The sequence below is a fragment of the Melanostigma gelatinosum genome, assembly GCF_949748355.1.
Source record: "Melanostigma gelatinosum genome assembly, chromosome: 9".
NCBI lineage: Eukaryota > Metazoa > Chordata > Actinopteri > Perciformes > Zoarcidae > Melanostigma > Melanostigma gelatinosum.
The window spans coordinates 23,738,514-23,762,333 of NC_136642.1; the positions used below are offsets into that span (position 1 = coordinate 23,738,514).

The following is a 23,820-nucleotide window of genomic DNA, read 5'->3' on the forward strand; positions in this document are numbered from 1 at the left end:
CATTGATTACATACGCAGTGTATGGTTACAAGGTCATGCATGTCACACAAGGCCTGTTGTGTATGTTGTCGCCTACAGTCGATTCTCCAGGAATGATTGCACAAACTAGGAAAGTGAAAACTTCTGCTTTGGTTGGATGGCTGAATGTTTTTGGTATCATGTGCTCTGCTTTTTAAGATATCCATCTCCAGAGTGGGGACTCCTCTCTGTTATCAGTCGTATGGTCTATTCGCCACACATGATGTGTTCAAGTAGCGTCATAATCTGACGGTTATGTCCGTTTTTACAGCTTCTGGCTACGATAAACAACTACATTTTTGATAAACAATTTGTAATGTGGATATAATGACTAAGTGGGTAAATAGAATAGCTAGAACAATCAGGTTCAGAAAAAGACATCACTTGACTGTAATGCAGCCTTTAAAAACAGGGTATGCAGTAAGTAAAAAAAAATCAAAAATGTCAGACGATAGCTCGTCTCATATCACGATATAGATATAATATCGATTTATTGCCCAGCCCTAATTTATGGTACTTTCTTTGTACTTTGGGTGAACTGACCCTTTTCAGATGTTGGGATTGGTTTTGTCGTCTTTTTCTTTCTTTTCTTAAACCTTGTGTGTGGGTGTGTTGTCATGCTCGGCTGCTGATGAGAGGATGGGTTGATACAGCTGAGCTTTGGGCAGATGACATCAAATGAAGCACTCCTCCGATGCGTCTCATGATGTCGTTCCACTAAGTTCTCTTTCTAGAGTTGACAAGGAGAGCAGTGGAACAACACCATCTCTGCTCCTCTTCCCCTCCTCGCACCAGCCCCTCCACCCACTCCACCTTCTTCCTTCCTTTCGTTCTCCATCTCTCTGTAGAAAGCGCCACTCGGGGAGTTCAGCTCGCGGCGAATATCGCAGAATGAAAAGCATCCGACTCGACGAGGGGGAACTGCTTTTGGGACGACGCGAAGGCCGAGCGTAACCGGAGGCATCTACGACTCACTCTTTCTTTAGTGAACTCTCCGGTGCGTCCTGCTCCAACGGAGGTGGCTTAACCTTTAGCGCAAGAGTCAGGTCAAGATCGTGGCGAGTTTATATTTTTAGCCCAATTAATTAGACAGCTTTGAAAAAGCGTTTTTAAGTGAGGTGTTTTGACAATATGATAAAAAGCAGAATTAGATAATATTCGGCCAATTCACAGCCATTCAATGCTGCATAGAGCTGCAGTCTGACTCTCTGTGTGTGTGTGTGTGTGTTGTGTTTCTGCAGACAAAAAACAGCTGAGAGGGCATGTCTGTCTCTGTTTAGGGCTGTGACAGACACACACACACACACACACACACACACACACACATGCTCTGTGCTGTGGTTCCTAGACATTCAGCCAGGCTGGTAGACATTCAATGCAGCAACAGTCACATAGTAACCGAGGGAAAGCAATTTGGCTCTTGAAATGGGTCTCCCGACCGGTCCCGTCACACGCATATAAGGATGCAATTCATCATGGCAAGCCCGTTTCTTATAAGGAACCATAAACTCTTCCCATTAAGATTCCTGTCTCATGAAAATATAATTGCTGTAAATGAGCGGCCCAGGGTGCAGCATAACTGGCGGGGGACTAAGTGTTTATGGAAAGAATCCTTATTACAATCGCAGACGCACCGACTTTTTTGGACTATTCACGACATCAGAGCCTCAGACAAATTTTTTGGGGGAATTAGAATTCATAGCTAAAAGGCATCCCTCACAGGAGGATCTCTTGGCGAGGGGGCCCTTTTTCGCTCGAAGGCCTCACCTGGTGCAGACCTCGGTGAAGGGTGATTCGCTCGGGCTAATCCGGCCGACAGATGGGGAAGGACCGGGGGTGAGCGAGGGAAGGGGGCCACGTGTTGCGATGGCGTCGGGACGGCACCCGGGCCGAGCCGGATGCCGCGACTGTGACCTATATTTATAATTCATGCGGGATCTCCGTGCAGCACGGAGGCCCGGTCGTCGTTAGCAACGCTAGCCGGGAGCCACGGCGGCTTTAAGCAGAAAGCCGGGAGAGAAGATCAGGGATGGGAGACAGGCAGAGAGTGATGCCATCCTCGTCCTCCTCTCCATTCTCCATGCGTCTAATCCAAAACTAAAAATACCTCCTTCGTTCAGTGAGGAGAGGCTGCATGTGTGGTCAGTGTGTGAACTTCAAAAAGTGGTGAGTTTCAACACAAATGGCCACTTAAACTATGAGTCAAATGCTTTCAGTTAGCCTCCATGATACATTCGTCTCTTCAGCTTTCTCTCACCCTGTTCAGCTATTATTTCCATGACAACCAGACTCTGAACACAAACTATGTATTTCCACGTCACTTAAAGTTTTGTTAGGAGCAAACCTACATGTTGTGGAATAATGGCGTGAGTTGTATGTACAGCGTCACTAGAGCTTCAGTAACGGCGTGGCACTGCAGGTGTGAGTAAACATTACTCAAATAACAGTAAATAGTGTGGATATTAAACATTTTTACGATTATCTGGATTGTAATTTTTCAACCCGATTACCGATAAAACAATAGAATTGAAGATGCGCTACTTTGGCTCTGATGCAGCAGTCTCTGTTGGACTGTACATGAGAAGAGGATTTAGTCATCGTCACCCATTGTGGACTGACGTTTTGAAGCCTCGACTTCTGCGATTTCACAGTCGCCATCTTGGATTACAGCCGTTGCAAGGTTTTTTTTGCAACCACTGAACGGACGTGGAATGTGGAGGAGTGACGTAGAGACGCCGTATACAGCTCAGGTAGCGGCAGCGACCTGTCAATCACAGTAATCCCGCCCTAAAGCATCCCCTGCTTTATGGTCTGTGTGACTCTAAATGGAGCATAATTTACTAAATGAACATCATGCTGTATTGAAGAAGACTTGAAACTAGAGATTGAGACCATAAACTCATGTTTACAATGTTTACTGAGGCAATAAATCAAGAGAGAAGTAGAGTCATTTTCTCATAGACTTCTATACAACCAGAGGAGTCGCCCCCTGCTGGACACAAGAGAGAATGCAAGTTTTAAGACACTTCCGCATTAACCTCACTCTGCAGAAGAGGTTGCTGCCTGGTATAAAACTTCACAAAAATCAAGCTTGAAGATGCTCTTTCCTTGACAAAAAGAAATCTGCGTCCCATATGTCCGCAATGTTGAGCAGGCAGACAAGAACGCCAACTCATTTAGATGATGACGCTAGATAACTCAGTTAGCAAGACAATGCCACTCCAAAACACTTTGCCTAACAACGTCAGATACATCTGGGACTTCCAATCTGAATCAGAGTCTAAATGAAGGCAGGGAAGGAGAAGAGGAGAGGAAAAGGAGATGAAGGGGAGAGGAGAGATGCTGTGTTATGGTTGGGGGGTTGGGAGTCAAAGAGGCAGGCCAGACCAGACTAGACGGCCTCTATCTCCCTCTGACCCCCTGTCTGGGTCTATGAGCATGTGTGTGTGTGTGTGTGTGTGTGTGTGTGTGTGTGTGTGTGTGTGTGTGTCCCCTCCCCACCCAGACAATACAGCAGGCCCTGTGCCTGTGCCTGATTGGGGTCAGCTGGTGGCTGCTGAGGGGAGAGGTGTGGGGGGTGGTATCAGACACCGCTGTCTGACTTGCAGTGTCTGGATGGGAAGGAAGAGGGAGGAGGAGGAGGAGGAGGAGGAGGAGGAGGAGGAGGCGGCGGCGATTGGGTGACCAGATCCTTCTCTTTCTGACACCCACACCTTTACCACTTGTCTCCGGGCCGGGAGGTTAAACTAGGTTAAAATGTTAAAAAATAAAATAACGAGTTGTTCCATAGAGTGCTGCAGGAATAAGTCCTAAACTCCAAAAGTGAGTGAGCATTTTTGGCACTTCCGCTTCCCTCACCAGGAAGTCGGGGTTTTTTTAATGGGTTTTTGGTTATATGTCTGAAATGAAGTCTGTGGTTAACACGAGTTTAAGCGATTTTAACGTTTTGTTTTACGATGTAAAAATATGTCAAATACTCGTCTCGTGAATTTTGAAGCTTTTACATCTCTTTAAAAAGTCTCCTTTAAAGTATTTTTAAGAGGTCGGTTGCTAACGAGTGAGACTACAACATGTCGTCACCAGAATAGTGAAGCCAATGCAGAAGTGGCTTAAACCTGCATTCTCTCTCGTGTCCAGCAGGGGGCGACTCCTCTGGTTGTATAGAAGTCTATAGAAAATGACTCTACTTCTCTCTTGATTTATTCCCTCAGTAAACATTGTAAACATGAGTTTATGGTCTCAATCTCTAGTTTCAAGTCTTCTTCAATACAGCATGATGTTCATTCAGTACATTATGGTCCATTTAGAGTCACACAGACCATAAAGCAGGGGATGCTTTAGGGCGGGGCTACTGTGATTGACAGGTCACTACCAGAGCTGTCTCTATGTTGCTTCTCCGCATTCCAAATATGGTCACTTCTGTTCACTGGTTCCAAAAAAAAAATATCTATAGATATATATACCATGAAATATGCATGAAAATAGGATTAATATCTTGGCACCGAGCAGCAGAGGGTTCTGCAGTAACGACCACTTCTTTGATACAAACTACCCAGAACATTCTGCAATATGCAGAATTAAAACTATGGATTATTAATAACTTGAGGCACACCACAATGCTTTCATTCTTGTTGTAGCTCATATTCCTGTCAAACTTTGGCGTTTTATTTTTACTTTATTTGCAGTGAGAGGCTTCGACGTGGTGCTAGGCAACACGCAATCGTTGTCAATCGCTTCAGTTATATTCAGGCAAATTTAAAAAACAGCAACAAGAACGACTAGTCGTCACGAGAGGAGCTCGTTCACACACGATCGGTGTCTTCTTGCAGCGGGAGACCACAACTTATGGACGTGTGAGAGAAGACAATTACAAGGGGAATTCACTTTCAACTGATCTGCTGCTTTAAAGAAAGAAATCCTGATGATGTCTTTATTGTACTGTTATCTGGTAAAACTTTAAATCACACACTGATTCTGACTTAGAGACAGCTGTGTCCACTAGTTAGATAACAATCAACTCATAGTGAAGAGAGTTTGTCGTGAAGCAGACATATTACAACACAACAGCGAATTCCGTTTTTCTCGCGTTTGGCAAATGTCGGGTTACAAATTTAGACCCAGCATGTACCTACTTTACAGTTATGATTTATCCTGCAAATAACGATTTCATTGTCGATTAACCTGTCGATTATTTTCTCGATTAACGGGTTAGTTGTTTGGTCTACAAAGTGTCAGAAAATAGAGATGACGTCGTCAAATGTCTCCTTTTGTCCGCAACTCAAAAGATATTCTGTTTAATGTCACAGAGGAGTAAAAAAAACAGCATTCACACTTAAGAAGCTGGACTCAGAGAATTTGGAGTTTCTTTCCTTTCGAAAGAATACTCAAACTATCTTACCGATAATCAAAATAGTTGTTCAATTTAATCGTGACAACTAATCGTTGCAGCTCTCATCAATCGTGGTGTTGCTTTAAAAAGCAGACAGTAAGACTCCAAGCACACATGAAGAATTCAGAATTCCCTTTTCCAAATCGCACTTTGCCAGGAAATTGACAAACGGGTATGTTTCCATATGGCTTCCCTGGTGCCGGGAATTACTACGCACCTCTACCTTCAGCTGTGACACACTTCAGGTTGATCATCAAGTTTATCATCTAAACATGTTTAGAAGAGGACTCCGCTGATTTAGCACTGTCACACCCTCTACCGAGCTGTTGTGTTTTTATTGATGCAGCAGAACCAGACATAATGATTTTCCTTTCCACACATTCGTCTCCTCTTGTCCGACCCACAATGGAGATTTGGGTGTGCTAAGCTAGTGGCGGCTAATGTAGCCTCGAGCTCCTTGTCCACAAGCAGCGCTTGCAGAGGTCTAGTCAGCTCACTTCTTTCCAACTCCACAATCTGATTTTTTTTTTAATTTATTTTACAAGCTGGTAGTCTGCAGCCCAACCGCCGCTGATTCAGTGATCACTGGAGCCAATTCATCAGGCTTCACACGGCTCCCTCTGGAGCCACATTAGCTCTTAAGCACATTTTTCACATAGTACTCCCCGAGTCCCCTTAAATAACAGCACATGCCTAATGCATGATGCTTTGACAAAAATAAACTGTCTGACACTCACTTCCCGAACAAGGTAAACTATTCCCATTTCAAAAAAAGTCAAAGTTGCTGTTGATACATATCCCTTTGTGATGTATTCATCCCTATGAATACACTGCTGGTTTTCTGCATCATTTCCTTCAAGTGCATGGATTAAATAATGCAATTACAACTTAAATAATATAGTAAGAAATGGGACCAACGTCCACAGCTCTCAGCTCATTTCTCTCTCATCAATAAGTACAGAACTATACTCTTGCAAACTAAAACTTCTGCTCTTAAATGCGCCCCCCCCCCCCCACACACAGCCCCTTTGGAAACTTCACGTAAGCCTCTTCAAAATCCAAAGAAAATCTGGCAAACCACTTGAAGAGACATGTCATTATTCCACAGTCTGGGTGTTCCTGCACGCATAAACAAACGGATTACCCAAAAATATGACAAACAGCATTTCTGCTTGATTCTTCTTTTTACGATGCAAAAAACAGCATTTGTATTTTCAAAATGATAATCGCTGCTTTGTTTCATGTGCGAGAGAGAGAGAGAGAGAGAGAGAGAGAGAGAGAGAGAGACACTCTGGCTCACAAAGAGTAATAAACATGCCAAGTGGTTTGATTTGTCTCAATGATGGGGAAAACAAATCTGCGACATGGTAAAAAAAAGACAAGTGTGCTTGTGTACTGTCTGGAGCGCAGCGACTTGATTGACTGTAATATGTCCCCGTGCATGTCCCCGGACCTGGAGTCATGGGACGCACGGCAGACAGCGGGGGCTGATTCATTCACTGGGACTCTTCAGAGTCTCGAGCAGTCAGACTGTGTGTAAATATATGTTGACCGAGACAGCAGACTACAAACAGCCCCCCACCATCATACACACACACACACACACACACACACACACTTGACGGATGGCCTGTCTCCAAACACACTAGGACTACAAATCTGCCCTGGTCCCAAGGGCATTTTGGGAACTGAGGGAGGGAGGGAGGGTGTGTGTGTGTGTGTGTGTGTGTGTGTGTGTGTGTGTGTGTGTGTGTGTGTGTGTGTGTGTGTGTGTGTGTGTGGAGGTTGGGGGTGCAGAATCTAGACACAAAGGGAGCCCCGGCAGCCAGTGATGAGGTCGTGAAGGTGCTGCCGGGACGAGTTGGGGGGGGGGGGGGGGGGATTGACCTTTCTTCCTCTCGTTGCTTTGGACTTCGTAAGTGGCCGCCTGAACTTGACCTGGATCGGCTGGAGTGAGTGGGCTAAGTTTTCCCACAGCGCTTGTGGCTTCAAGAGGTTGTCAGGTTGACTCCAGAAACACGACCACAAGATGAGAATGTGGTCAAGCTGATTTAAGGCAAAAATAAAAAATGACCAAAGAAGAAGCCATGACAAATCCTATCCCTGCTGTGCTAACATGACATCACGTATATAGCTGAACATCCTGGACCACTGGTGTGAGGGCTCAGTACCACAGAGACCAGGAGCCCAAACAAACATGGGAAGTCACACATCAACCACACAGCTTCCATCCACGACAACAAAAATATTCATTTAAAAAAAGAAAAAAAGAAGTGCCCAGGGCTGTTTTCAAGCAAACAGTCAAATGTTTACATTCAGTGTTGCTCATACAGAAAGCGCTCTGTGAGTAAACAAACGTGATGAATGGGAACACAACACAACGCCGTGGCCGCTGCACACACACACAACGCTGGGACCCGCCTCGCAGAAAATAAACATCGCTGTGGTCTAAAACTCCTGAAGGTATCTTCAAACCTGTCTGAAGATTTCGTCCTCATTAAATAATTGAAGGATAAAGTTAGTCATTAAAAGGAATTTGAAGCTTTTTGACCTTCTTCTTAACAATTAGGGGAAATGACTCAACCCCAATCATGACAGAATTTGATTTAAAAGTGAATTAATTTACGATCACATGCATAATAAATGAAACTTTGCTGGCATTTTATTTCCCAATGAAAAGTACCGTCTTCTACCTCATTGACCCACCAGTGGTTGAAACATGTTATTGAGCCAAAACCAACAGAACTTTGTTGTAATAGTGGAGATTACGAAGTTCACAAAAGTACTAAATATGTGAGTCTGAATTTTGGAGGAAAATGTGTATGAAAAAATGTGCAAGACATCCAGAATGTTTCAATTCGATGGAATGGTGCAATTGATTTGTCATCCAGCAAATCAACAGAAAATTAGGTGGCAAACTATTTGATCATTTATTAAAAGGTGCTAAATTTTAAAATCAAAAACATCTTCACACGGCTTTCCTTGATTGACTGCTGAGCCGGCGGCTAGCAGCCATAGACTGTATTTTGGAGAGTGTCATTTAAGTCACCATCTTGGATTACAGCTGTCACCATGTCATTTTTTCCACAACCAATGAACAGAAGTTACCATATTTGGAATGTGGAGGAGTGATGTAGAGACGCCGTATACGTCTCTGGTAGCGGCAGCGACCTGTCAATCACATTACGCCCGCCCTAAAGCATCCCCTGCTTTATGGTCTGTTTGACTCTAAATGGAGCATAATGTACATGATGAACATCATGCTGTACTGAAGACTTGAATCTAGAGATTGAGACCATAAACTCATGTTTACAATGTTTACTGAGGTAATAAATGAAGAGAGAAGTAGAGTCATTTTCTCATAGACTTCTATACAACCAGAGGAGTCGCCCCCTGATGGACACGAGAGAGAATGCAGGGTTAAGACACTTCCACATCGGCAGAACCGGAGGTTAATACTCTGAATGTCGTATAGAGCAGTGATTTTCAACTGGTGGGTCGCGGACCCATTTTCAGTGGGTCGTGGGCCTTTGCCTGACAAAAAAAAAGAAAAAAAAAATATATATATATATTTTATTTTGAAGGGCATTTTTTATGCAGCGGAATTATTCCAGCATTTACGGCACTTGTTCAGCGGTGCAGGAAAAACACCGACCAATGCGTTGTGAATCACATCACGTGATGAAGCTCAGCCAAAAAAATATGAGTATTCTGACAAGTTTCCTGACTTGAGTAAGATGTTCACACACCGTGACACACGGGGAGAGACGAGGACATATGAGCAGAGCAGGACTGTTTATTGAGGTGTGAGTCGTGAAAGTCAAATCATAGGACGATCTCCAAAAGAGAGAAATGGCCAGAGAGACCAGTCATTAGACTCTGAAGAATTCACCTATATGAGTCTGTCCAGTCAAACACTAATTTCTCTTTTTAGAAGATGAGAAGAATATAATATTATGGCTTTTTCACTTCACCCTGAATGAACTGAATTTAAAGCTGCAGGGTAATTCAGTGAAAATTATTTTTGCTAAAATGAATTTCGTTAAGTAATTAATTTTTTAATCCAGCCGTTATTTTACTTGAAATGAGAAGAACATTTATTCATGTATTTCTATGTATTATTTATAATCCATCCAGTTCAATTTGAAAAATGAGAATATTTGTTAAAATATAATTGATGTGTACTTTCTTTATTTGATTTGACAGTTGTTTACTACACAGAGACGTTACTACTACTAGACTTCTTGAATATATGTTGGGGTCTGACCAAATGGCTTCAATATGTGCTGTGGACAAAGAGAATCAGGCCTTAACTTTTCCAAGCAAAGGTTTCATCCTGATTTGTAGTTTGAGGAGAGCAAAGGAATGTCACACTAGGGTGTGAATTCCCCCCCCCCAAAAAAACCTATGGTTCCTGAAGTCACCTGACTGCACCGCTGCAATCTCATTGGCCGAGAGCCAAGGGGCTCCGGGACCCCCTGTGGTTCAGCCACTGTTCTATAAAACTGTCTCCTTCCCCCATCTCCACGCTTTTTCCAATTTTCCCTCCGGGGTTAACAGGAGGCACGCAACCGCTCTCTTCCCTCGGACCCCGGTCCAGGCCACAGAGAATCCAGCTTTCCCCCGCCAGCGCGACGCCGGCCACGAGGAAGCCACGGCCCTTCTCCCCTCCTCAAACCCTGTCAGGTCACGAGCCATTTCGCTGGACGAAACAGACCGCGATAACGAATCTGCTTCAGCGATCCGTTCAGTGCTTTTTGCTCCTTTTTCTTTTTGCGCACACTCCGGCAGGAAGACGTCTAATCCTCTCCTGACCGATGATTACCGGGAGACCTACGGACCACGTCGTCTCAGCCGAAGTTAAACTGTCCTCCCTGCAGCGAGGATAGTTCACGTCCGCGTTTGCTCCAGAGCCACGCCGACGGACCGAAGCCGCACCAGCAAACGCCGTGCGACACACAGCGCCCGCTGCAAAGCCGCGCCGACCCGCAAGCTCCCCCCTGTCCCCCTTCCCGATGAGGAAAACGGACCACTTTGCTCACGAACACTTCAACGTTGCAACGAAGCATCGACAAGTAAGATTCTTGGCATTTGGGCACAGCTTAGCTTAAATTAACTTAAGTTTAATTCAGGCCATTCATTTATATGTTGATATTCCCGTGTTTTTCTGTGTTTAAGTTACTGTCGCGTGATATTGAGATATCACGCAACTCTTTACGGAGCAGAGAAGCTCCGCTGTATTGGTGTATTAACTATGACTGTTTGCTTGGGATTTATTTGATTTATTTTCATTTGTTTTATTACACTTCGTGTAGTACTCTCTCCTCATTAAATCAGCTCTGTGAGTGAAGTGTGGAATCTCGGCTATCGTACATAACTGCTGGCAGTTCTACCGACAACGGCACGTTGTGTACGATACGGCCAACTTCCCCATTCTCACTACAACGCGGACCGCACGCAGAAGTTTGATTCATGAGCCCCCACCTTTTTCTCTTTCCTCCTCTCACGTAACACACACAGCTCCTAGCTCTACCCCTGGGGAACCCCGTTCAAACGAGCGCCTCACATCACGTGCTGCCCAGGCACACGTGATTACGTACAGCAGTCCCATTCTGCCATTTTGGCCCGCGTCACTCGACTCCGCCATCTTTGTAGTTTTTAGCTGTAGTTCTTAAGGCCCCTCCCCTTTTGGCCAGCGTCACTCGACGCCGCCATCTTTGTAGTCTCTAGCTGTAGCTGTAAGACTCTTCTTCCTTTTCACCCACAGACCCACACACACACATACACACACACACACACACAGACATACACCCTCATCCATTTTATTCATTCTTTAGTTTAGGCATATAAAATTGTATGATAACGTTTGTTGGTTGCAATATTAATTGATTCTATCATTTATTATTTTGATTTAATAAACTCTGTTATACTTTAAGGAGCAGTCGTCTGTGATTACTTGTGCATATGTATTTGATAAGACTGTATGTAGTAGCCTGTGCTCGAACTTAAAACCTTCACTGTCACTGAATGTATAGTCATACGCAGACTATTGACATTATGAGTGACTACTAATTATGAGACTTAGTTTTATCGTTTGGTTATTGGTCCCTGTTCGCAGGGTGGTGCCCCGTTGTTATTAATAATCATTAATAATTGTTACATACATCAATAATTCTATTGATGTCAAGAATTCAGTTTCTTAAATGCTGATAACCCAAACACGCTCCTTTAGTTCCCAACAAATATAGATATACCCAAATTATATATATAATTAGGGTCGTGGGTCCCGGCTTGTCATTAAGGGGTGATGGTGGGTCCCGCAGCCAGACCAGTTGAGAACCACTGGCATAGAGAACCTTTCAGTAATTGTTGTAAAATGTCACTGGTCTCGTCTTCTTCAATGTGAATATTTACTGGGTTTTTTGTTGATGTTGTTGTCTAATTGTCAATTGATTATCTTTGTGGCTTGGGCTGTTGGTCGGACATTTGAAAAACACTAGAAGCTATTGAATATTTGCTGACATTAGAGAATCTATGATCAAAAATACATTGACTAGCAGTCCTATTTTGCTCATTGTGAGACTTCACATGGCTTAAAAAAAGATTGCAATATAGAGCATGTTGGATTATGTCCTTAAGCTTAAAATGAAAGACAAGGGGAGTATTGGATTTCAAAGGGTTAAAGAAAACACAAATTTTGGACCAAATGGCAATATTTCACCACCCTGAGTTGTAGTAGTCTGCTGTTTTGACGTAATTGAGAAAAACCAATACTCTCTCTCGGGATAACTTTATGACATGGATATGTTTGCAGTGTGCTCTCTACCAGAATATGTGCTGAAGTCACCTGAGCCAGCAGAGTGCATCCGCAGGTCAACCCCCACGGTGTACAAAAGCAGCCTCTACCCTCTGACTTACAGAAAACAAGGAGCTCTTTCTTAACCCCACACACGTTGAGCACCACTGTTCCCTGCTGTACCCCCCCCCCCCCCCCCCCCAGCTCAGGAGAGGCGGCCCCAGTGAGAGACACTAACCAAGTGTAGAAATTCCCGTGAAATTAATTACAGGAGCAGCGATCGCAAGAAAAGGAAAAAAAAGAAAAGATTTTTTTCCCTTTAAATGGTGTTTGGTTGTCTTTGCCACTCCCCTCCCCAAAGTCTCGCAATTTCTATTTAGTCTTTTTTCATTCTTTTTTTTAAAACCAGGGCTAATTATTGAAATTCATTAATAATAAAACGAAATAAAAACTCCAAAATTCCAAACTGAACACCTCCACAAACAAGAGGCAAAAAAAGCAGAACCCAAACAACAAAGAGCTTAGTGAGAGATTGGATTGGCTGTCTGGCGGGAGACTGCAGGGTAAATATTGGCTGAGCCGGAGAGTGGCTGTTTGCGTGCGTCTGCGTGCATATATCTGGCTGTAAACGCCTTTGTGGCGATGTGTACATTTTTCTTGCTCGTGCGTTTTTCGAGGGAGAGTCAACAAGTAGCCGGTGTGCGTGTTTGGCCAAAGGGAAGTTGACAGATGACCCCCGCCGCCACCTACACACGAACACCGCTCACGCACAGGATTACAGATCAGGCCGTTTACATCCGTCTGGCTGGCTGGCTGGCCCCTGCTGCAGGCTAACTGTTACATACACAGAGACGCAGACAGCCGCTCAAGTCTCTGACACATGCACCGAGGCCTGTCCCAAGAGGCCAGTGCATGCGTACCACTGTGTGCGCACCAGGAGGATGAGAAGCACATCCTCCTGAAACGATACAGCTTCATCCGACTGCCGTGGCTGCTGCACACATGCATGCACTCAATAGACGTGGGACTAATTGCTGTAGTGTCGTCCTCAACAAGTCATTTGTCAACATTTTTTCACACAACAGGGTTTTATTGTCCTTTCTGGGGAAACACATTTCACAACTTTTTCTTCTCAATAATGGCCCGGGTCTGACTTGAAATGTGTTGATACGCCAATATGATATCTCAGTCTGGGTCCCGATATCAAGACAATCTTTGGATGCCCTCCTATGAGAAACATAAAAGTTTCGATACTCGATAGGGATGTCACAAGAAGCGATACTTCGGTACCAAGTTGATGCCAAAAATTAGAAAACGTGACTGTACCGTACGTTCCAGGGATCAGGGCTCGAGGTGTCCCATCGTCCCGCGGATGATAGAAAATATTGCTGATAATGCTACTTTGTGAACAACAATGCTGAAGAGAGCTAGTTACCGTTAGCAGCTGGCACAGTCCTGCTCGGACTTAGCTAATAGCTAACATAGGGAGGTTGCATCTAGGTACATTATGATGCGTTCAAGCTCTGTTCAGTAAAAATTTGTATTAGGCGAAGGTAAATGATAACGTAATAATGATACACTTGACGCAGAACATCCGGGATTAATAATAATTTGGCGAATATTAGCCTGCAAACTGTAATAAGGGAGGAGGTGGTATCTTAAAGTACAGGGAATATATTGTTGTGTCTTCGTGACTTTACTGCACCGCCACCAAGATAACGTCTCTTGACTGAAAAGGGTGTTTGCATTGGAACAAGTGAAATGACCTCATGCAGTTGGCGTAGTATTTCCCCATTTGCTTAAGAAAAGACGGGACTGATAGGAGGACGAGTCAATACAAGATTAAATGACTTAAGAGTGTTTGCAGAAGACCTGCCTATGGTGTCACCCTGCAGGGACTATGCCTTCACAGAGAAACCCCAACTTCCTATAACAGTAGATGTGCAATCAAACATCGCTGTGGGTTCAAAATATCAACTGCTAACTGTAGGTTTAAGCTAAAGAAATAAGCAAAAATACAACAAAGTCTTTATGAAGCGGCGCCGTTTGACCTCAGGACTTGACAATATCTTAGGACTTCATAACACCACACCTATGATACCAGATAACCACAAGAGCAAGCAACAGCGAGAGACCACTTGTTACGGGTCCCTCCTCCTTTCAAATTCGACGCCTGAATCCCAGTCAGTGTATGTGGGCGCAGGGGTTCGATTCCTGGCCGTGACACACTGTCTGCACTGTGATTCCCTCTGTGTTTTCATGGCCCTTTCAATTCCCCTCCTCAGGAAACACACCAGCGAGACCGCCCACTCCACTTTAAAAAGAGGAAGAAGAACAAAAAAAGGGAAAAACGGCAGACTGTAGCTCTTTTCTTCAGCCACAGAAATCATCAAAGCATGAGCTACATTATTCAGCCTTTGCAGAGTCTGCATGACAACACGGCCGACAAACAAGAGCTCTTTTCAAAACCAGACGGCCGCTACAGTAGGACACGGCTATTTCAAACCACTTGTGAATTGAGCTCCCTCCAACTGGTGAGGCGTTCGGATGACGAGGAATACGTTGAACATACCGGGCCGGCATTTTTATTTGGCACCAAACAGACACGCGTGCATGATCTTAAATACTGTACGCCGTTTATTACACACTTAAATACACAATAATTTGACTTTGGTTGTTTTTCTGCAGCTCTGCTTGTCTGAAGTCTCATGCAGCTCTCTGCTGGATTATCTAATTAGGCTCTCTCTGCTGTATCAGTGTGTCTGTGGGTGCACCCGTTCATGCCTGACTATGTGCTTTTTTTCCTGGCTGGCAATACGATGATGCCACAGAAAAAAACAAAAAAACAAATGGTAGAGCACCAATTTCGTCTGCCTGCCAGACACACACACACACACACACACACACACACACTTCTTGGTTACAATGTGGCGTCAGCAGAAACCACGCTCTGCTGCCAAATCTACATCTAATATCCCACGTTCACCTCACTCTGCCCAGGCCCGGCCTCGGCCCCCGATGGAAATGACACATCACTGTAACCCTGTCCGCCTGTCTGCAGCTCGTCTGTGTGTCCATCCGTCACTACGTCTGGCTTCGGACGCGTCTGTCCGCGTCTCTGTCCCTACTTGTCTGGCTTTTTTCCTGGTTGTGAATTCATACCCGCCTGTCTCTTGTTTATTTGTCTTCCGTCTGTCCATCTGAAGATCTGTCAGACTGGATGCATGCACACACACACACACACACACACAGTCTGTCTGTCTGTCTGTCTGTCCTCTGCGTTTCTACCTGTCTGTCTGCATGTGTCTGCTGCTGCCCCTGTGCGTCTGTCTGTGTGTCTTCAGTCATAAAGAGGAACATCTGCAGTGGATCTGGTGTTAGGGGGGCAGAGCTGATAATGATAGTTTCTCTCTGGGCTAGCTCAGGAGGCAGACAGACATAACATACCATTCAAGCGTTTCCTGTCTGTGCTGACAGGCAAACTATTTAACCCTCTGTGGGGATCCCTCGGAGCATATGCACGGCCCTATCTATGCACGGCCGATTCGCCTCCAAGTATTCATTTTAAAAAGCAACCCTTTCGGCGGAAAAACGTTGAGGAAAAGTAAAGCAAGAATAAACAGAAATAGAAAAACTCAGTCTGAGAGTTCTCGTTAAAAGAAACTGCAGAAAAGCTGTATTACGTTTCGATAGCTAGCCTGACTGTAAGTTTGTACGATGATAATGCTACAAGAATATGAAAGTTTTTACATGTTGAGTATTACAGCACAGCTATGTAAGGTAATAACTACTATAGCCACTGTAAACTTAATATGGGTTGGCACGGACAAACTAAGAGTCCAATAGAGACAAGAAAAGACACCAGTAACGAGCCTAAAATCACCGTAAAGTTTGTATTAGACTGCAAACATACTGTAAACCCTACAGAAGACAGAATGTCCGTCCGGCCGATAGCGAGTTAACAGCAGAATTGGTTGCCCGTCTTGCATGAGGACTTGGTCTGATTTGTTGTCCCTTCTGTCGCTACACTGGAGCGTGCACATAAAACGGATTAAGCGGGCAGGTTTTTTTACGGTTAGAAGCAACGCAACACTTATTTCTTTTTTTACTCACATATCTCCATTCCCTGTGGCTGGGAAGCGGTGCAGTTGCAGGAGCAGGTGACATTGGAGTTGCCGGGGCCGTCAGGGACCGTTAGGTTTTGCATGGGGCTGGGCAGACCGGGACACCGCTCCGGGGTGAGAGCCGCCGCCGCCGCCGCCACTGTCGGGGCCCAAGACTCGAAAACAACAGAAAACTTCCAGGCAGCGGCAGCAGAGTCCGCCGCAACGAGTAACTCCAGACAGTTTCGCACTTATTTTCCCCACGGTTTTTCTCACGCCATGTTTGTCTCGGAGCGGCTCGCAGAGTGAACTAGAAGGAGGTTTTGGGGACGAGCCATTGCCCGTGGATAACGCATTGTATAGTTTTTTTTCCGTTCCTTCCTCCGCCGCTGAGAGCAGCTGTCCTTCCTCTACTGTAGCAGAGCGTACACACACAAACACACGCACACACACGCTCACGCCTCGCCCACAAACTGACAGACTGCCGCTCCGGCCAATTGGAGGGCTCCAGAGGCGGGCCAGACAGGGGGAAAGAGACGTGCTGCCTTCAGGAGCGGACAGAAATAACACGACTCTTAACTTGAACCAGCCCATATGATAAAATGCAATATACACTCAGACTTGACTGTAAAATACAGACAGGGACTCACTGTGAAACATGTGTCAGGGCATGTTTAAGCTCTCAGAGTGGCAAATTATCTGACCCAACCACGCTTTGTGTTGATAATATGAAGAAAGAAAAACAGGTCGTGTTATGCAAATTAGAGAGCCAACATTTCAAACACTTTTCATACCAAACAGAAAAAGATCATGAACACATTTAGGCCAATCCTGTCCTTATATCTGTGAATTTTGGTCATTTGACATTATTTTCTTCTTGCCAGTGGATTATGTGACAAAGCCAAATGAACATATTTTCTGATCTCAGCAAGTGTCTTTGAATGAGAAAAGACTATTTTTGTTCATGCAAGGGCCCCTGTTGCAGTCATGCTTGGTGCAGTGCTGTCTGGTGGGCCTAGTTAATATTCATGAAGGCCATTGCATATATTAGCTGCAGAATGCATTAATTGGCTATCGTGCTGACTGACTATTCATAAATATTACAGTTTATACAGCTGAGAGTGCTGCACCTGTTTAGCAAACTATCCTCTTCATGGTTGAGTCTTAAGTATTTGCTTTAAGCGCCAAAAAGTACGAAAAATGAATACTGACTTGCACCGCAAAGTCATTTATGGCATTTGATTTCTACAGTTTAGCAGTTCACCAGAATAAAACTACTGTTATTGCAACATGATTTCTCGCCATCAGGACCTGAGTGTGCATTGACACACATATACTCAACAAGGATTTAGAGCTGTACCAGGAGGACTTTAAGGCAGCAACATAGTAGGGATGGGGCAGGGTTACATGTCTGTGCATGTATGTGTGTCTGGGTTGTAGGGGGGGGGTCCTCACCGGCTGACCTGACTCAGAAAGCTAGCAGACGGCCGGGTCGCGGTTGACAATGGCTGTGGGAGAGCAGAGCAGAGCAGAGGGAGGGAGACAGACGAGAGGTGGGGTGGGGGGTCGGTCTGGTGTGTTATTCGGGGGAGGGTTGGGGAGAGCGTTTCGAGTTTCACTCCCTTGTTACGGCGGGCCTAAGCCAATGGAGACGGCTCTTTGAAGGGGGCTAACCTTGAGGTGACCCCCGCGCCAGTCTTGTGGTTCAGGGGCACATGTGCAGCAGAGAAGCATCCCCCCCCCCCCAGCCCAACACATCCCCTCTGAATCTAACCAATGGAGCCCAACGCGTGCACACACACACACACACACACACACACACACAGACACACACACACACACGCACACACACACACAGACACACTCTAAAGCGCAGGACTGTCGGCAGTCTATAAATAAACTAGGCTGTTCCAATCAGAGAGAGAGGCTCTGAATACCACTCTTGACCAGCAGGTTCCCAAACTAAGAGGTCTAAGAAGTCATTGAAGGGGGCTTTCAGGTGGCTCCTCCATAGAGGCAGGTTGACTTTGAGAAATGTTCCCGCTCCACGGGAGACGATTTCGTTTATGTTACGGGGTCGGGGGGGTACCATTTGTGTGCTGAAAACACCAGTAACCAAAGGCAATAAGATGTCGACGGGAAAAGCAAAGACCTCCAACAGATGTTGCGCATCACTAGCCAAGTTCTATATCCAATCATGCAAAGGTATTTTTTGCCTAGACGGCTTCCACGCTCTCCTCCACGAGCAACACTGTTGGAAAGGTGGAGGGGGGGGGAATAAATAGGCGCGTGACCCTGACGCAATTTACAAAACGCCAAGCAGCTGTCATCGTTTTTATTGAAGCAACAAATCGAGGTGCCGCCAAAGCAGCAATATCAATCCGGGGGGGGGGGGGGGGGGGTTCCGCCTTGATGTGAGGTCATTCTCATGTTCTCTCTTTCTCTCTCACACACACACACACACACACACACACACACACGTGTACGACACACACCTCCAGACAAGCTCTCATACACATACAGGCGGGCACACATCGATTCTCGCCTCCTGCAGCCCACCTCGATCCACTCACAAAAAAAACAGGCCACCAACACAGCACACACACAAACACACACACACACACATGGTCTGTCTGGAGCGTCAATTTAGTCCCCCGGGGAGCACGCAGGGTGCCACGGCTAACAGGCCAGACCAGACTAGACAGCCAGCAGACAGATAAATACTAGGCACGGCTGAATACCAAATGCACTCTTGTCTAGCAGCCCCCCCCCCACTGCGGTCTGCACACTCACACTCACGCACACACACACGCATAGCCTCACTGCGTCTCTCTCGGGAAACGTCTGTCTCATCTTGTCTTTGAGAATACTATGGGTTGATAGGTTAATATTAGGAAATATGGGCTTTTACTGCTTACACATGGGTTTCATGTTGTTTTGTGAGCGCATGACATATTCATGTTATGCCTCCAAAATATCTTAATATATATATATATATATAATTATTATTTTATTTAATTTTTATTGTATTTAAAAACATTTTTTAAAGGCAGGCAGGAAAGGAAACACCACCACCATATGTCGGCACACTGCTGATGACATTACGACTCCACATTCAAAGCCATGAGAGTGTGTGTGTGTGTGTGTGTGTGTGTGTGTGTGTGTGTGTGTGTGTGTGTGTGTGTGTGTGTGTGTGTGTGTGTGTGTGTGTGTGTTCAGATGTTTTGGATATTTGAAGACAATGTTAAAGAAGAAGTTTCCTGCCTGTATTTTCAACACATGCAGGAGTAGATGACTGACAAGCAGATGCTTGAAAGTTTAATCATTTGTGATGAGACCATGAACGCATCAGGGACGTGATCAGGCTGACACTGTAAAAAAAAAAAGGCAGCTCAGTAAAAGACCTCAGTGGTAAGATAGGTCCATCCCTCCCGTCATCTCCAAAGCGACTTCTCCCATCGCTGACAGCGGCGATATGTCACAGCGCCATCTCGTGGCTCAGCTCGGAGGAGCTCCGCTCGGTGCATCGCTCCCCCCAAAAACATGGGCAGGAAAGAAGTGTTCCACTTCTCTGGTGTCTCAGTCACTCTATTACTTCTGAAACCAAAGCCGTCTCCCCGGGCACGGGTTGAAGCTTCGAATCAATTACGACTCGTCTTCATCAGAAAACCACGAGGGAACATGGAGCCGGGGAGAAAAAAGAGAGCTGGTGTAGAGATGTGCTCTTGTTCTTGCCCAGAGACCACGAGGCTGAGAGAGAGCACTCTGCATTCATGCTGAGCACAACGTCCATGTGGATCACAGTGTGGAAAGGAGAACAAGAATGTTACATGCAGCAGTTTTCTTTTATAGAGGACACTTCTTTTCAAATGGCCTTCTTTTGGTCTGGAAATCTTGATGCAACCGCATACAGTCATGTTTTAGACCAGTCATTCCCAAACACTGGGTCCGGACCCACATCGGGGTCGCGAGAGATTATTCGCGGGATTTCTGCAGTCGTCTTTTATTTCACATTTATATCTGCAGAACACTTTTGAGCCACACGAGGGAGCCTGGATGTTTATTTGGTCTCATTAACAAAACATTTAACATGTGCATATGTTTTCATTAGCACAAAGCATAAAATCAAGTTGTGCTTTATCAAACGTTTATCTCTTCTAAATGGCTGGATATTATAATGTGATGCGGAAATGGAAGTAAAAATTGGCAGGAACGTTCCAATTGCGAATTGGGTCGCGTTGGTTTGTCTTTTTTTAAAAGTGGACCCCAAAAAAAAAGATTGTGAAACACCGGTTTACGTAATAGTGTGCCTCCAACTTTGTAGCAACAGTTTAAAGGGCCACTCCACTGCTGTTACACATGGAGTTCAGATTATTCGTCAAAAGAAGTCCAAGTCGGATTGTGAAAACAGTTGTTTGATGTCTTGTTGTTGAGGGAGCTTTCCTAAATGTAAAACATTCGCCCTGATGATACCATCGGGCTTGAGACTATGGAACTTCGGCATAAACCCTACATTACAAACTGAAGCAATTAGAAGGGGTTAGAGTTGCATTATGGGAAATGTTGACTTGACTAAATGAAAGTCATGATATCACGGCTTCTGCTGCTTCGATTTTTACAATCTTTTTTATTAATCTGTCCTTTGAGAGTACACCAGTCTGTGCACCAATCCAATATCACAACAACACCTGTCACTCGCTACCCAATCCATACATCCTGCCCGATTGTTATTGTTCATGTTCAGCAAACACCTGTTGTTAAACTACAGACAGTGTGTAAGAAGTGGACATAGCCATCGTGATCTTACCATTGGTTTGTGGACTGCCGCTTTGAAGCCTCGAGTTTGGCGATTTCGTCGTTGCCAACTTGGATTATGGCCGTCACCATGTTGTTTGTTTTCGCAACCAATGAACAGAAGTGACCATATTTAGAATGCGGAGGAGTGACTTAGCGGGGCCTGTCACCCATCATCGGTGGCAGGTCTCATGTAGGTGCACGGTATCATCACAAAATGATTTGTTTAAGCTGACCATGTTTCATCCATTCCTCGCCGTTTGAATCTGTGTTCCAGTTCATCTGCTTATAGTTTCTGGACATTTTCTAAATTCTACCCCATCTTCTGAAAAGTGCAGTATGATTTATATTTGGAAAGAGAACGTATCGGTTCCTTTTAATGATCTCTTACTAGTGCTCTACAACTAATTTGCTGTACATCACGGCTGATGGCGAACCTCCACTGCTCATGGCAGCCATTGGGAACTTGAGCAAATGGTTTCATGCAGCACAACAAGAATCAACCCGCACCACTTTAAAATCCACACAACACACTTAAAGCCATTATATAAACAGCAGGAAAACAGTTTCTATCCTGCATCTCCTAATGTCTGTTTATCCAAAAAGAAAAAAGAATCGTCCTGCGGGCTGCAGCCTCTATCATGGGACTTTTGTGATGAAAGTACCCGCGCATGACGGTGATCCATTTTGACTCTGACATAACATTTTCAGTCGGACTAATAACTTGAAAAAAAAAAACACACCCTGTGACTTCTGTGTGGACTCTGTATTACTGAATGCCATTCCAAATGTCAGAACAAAAGATGGATATGACTCAGCCTTAATACCAACCCTGAATGGGATTCATGAATTAACCGCAATACATCTCGCCCGCTGACAGAGCAGGAGGGAGAGAGAGGGTGGGTGAGGGGGGAGTGTTTGCCTCGGCATAGACTGTAGCTCGGGCGTCTTCAGCGGAGCGCTAAGTAACAGAAAGGCCACTCCAGACAGAGACATTGCAGAGTAGAGAGTTGCCTTCAATAACAAAAAAACATCATATTTGCTGCTTGCTGCCCTTGTCTGGCTGCGGCGCCGTGTCATATCCTGTCCGCATAGGTGCACCAGCTGTCTGGTTTCCCACCCCTGTCATTTCTAGACACACACACACACACACACACCTCACTTCCACCCCCTGTCATTTAAAAATAAAAATAAAAAACACCCCTCCCTACCTCCCTTACTGCCACAGGCACCACTGCAATGACACCACGGCGCTCGCTGGAAAAGTTGTGAGAGACAAGAGGGGGAGAAAAAGAGAAAGGAAGACAACAGACAGACAGCGCGTGTGTGTGTCCAAGTTTGGGTTTGAACGAGAGGGAGACAGATTGAATGAGACAGATCAAGAAAGAGATAGACGAGCCCGAGGTGGAGGATACTTGACTTGAATAAATTAATGAATGGGAGACAGGAGGAGAAGAAAAGAGGAGAGAAAAGGGAGAGAGGAAGAAGGAGAGAGAGAGCAGAGAGCCAGTGAGTCAGGGAGAGAGGGACGCAGAGACACAGACAGGGAGAAAGAGTAGATAATCAGCAGATATTGAGCTCTTTTCACCCCTGCGGTAGGGCCCTGCTGAGCATTGTAATGGGCTGTCTGCCCAGCTGGGCCGATGAGCTCATGTCTGGCTTTAATGCCAATCTCCCAGAACTGGCACACGGCTCGGCGGGGCCGAGTGCAGACGCCACGCTGCCGCTCCGCCGCCGCAAAGAAAAAGAGGAAGGACACGGGAGAGAAGAGAGAGGACGAGAGAGAGAGAGAGAGAGAGAGAGAGAGAGAGAGAGACGGGGGAGGAGGGCGAAGGTGTGTCAGGGTCGTGTGTGTGTGTGTGTGCCACTTCCGTCACAAAAGTGATAAGAGCCCCGGACCAGACGGCAATAATCACACAGCCAGGGAGACACACAGCGGCTATAATGTATATATATATATATATATGTGTGTGTGTGTGTGTGTGTGTGTGTGTGTGTGTGCGTGTGTGTAAAAGTGAGCGAAGAAGAGATAAAATGAGGGAGCGCAAGAGAGCGAGTGTGTGTGTGCATGTTGTTTTATGCAGCCATAAACAGCAGTGATTACAGAGGGTGGATGGTTCAGGTTATCCTCCTGCTGTTAGGAGTCCACACACACACACACACACACACACACACACACACACACACACACACACACACACACACATACACACACTGAGACAAACCTATTGCTAAAACATAAAATCAAAAGATGTCTACATATGGACGAGAATACATATGCATACATGCATTCACTCTCTCCGTTTGTGTCGTATGCTAATATGATATCAACATACATATATATATATACATGTATTAACATGTATATATATATATATGTATTAACATGTATATATATGTAAATGCACAGACGGTCAACCTGCTCAGAATATTCAGCACTGCTTTGCCTGCTTTAAAAAGCACGTTGTTGTTATTACAGTACATGCGTTTGCGCTCACTCAACGTGACGGTTATTCTCACTGCGGCCATTTCCCAGCAGCCTCGACGCGGCGCTCTCTTATCCCCAGGTCTGCTGCTCAGACAGTGATCTCGACACGTTGTGTAAACCGTGGCCTCACAACACAACGTGTTGAATTCAATCTGCATCTGAAACGAAGACGCGAGGACAACGCGGAGGAAGGAAAGGGAAATCTGTATGCCCTGTTGCCGCTGTTTTGAAG

General features: G+C 45.2%; 1 protein-coding gene across 2 annotated transcripts in view; it reads right to left on the minus strand.

Annotated features, from left to right (window-relative positions):
• LOC306781719 (low-density lipoprotein receptor class A domain-containing protein 4-like) overlaps positions 1 to 23,820 on the minus strand; it is a gene marked incomplete at its 5' end in the record, with an annotated part of 150,101 nt that overhangs the window by 28,789 nt on the left and 97,492 nt on the right. Inside the window, one exon of one of the 2 annotated variants that reach the window (XM_079274705.1) lies at positions 16,317 to 16,678. The exons of the other annotated variant lie outside the window; for it this stretch is intronic. Within the exon in view, the coding sequence (XP_079130831.1) occupies positions 16,317 to 16,410 (94 nt within the window). Of the gene's footprint in view, positions 1 to 16,316; positions 16,679 to 23,820 lie in introns of those variants that run through there. 2 annotated transcript variants of the gene reach the window in all.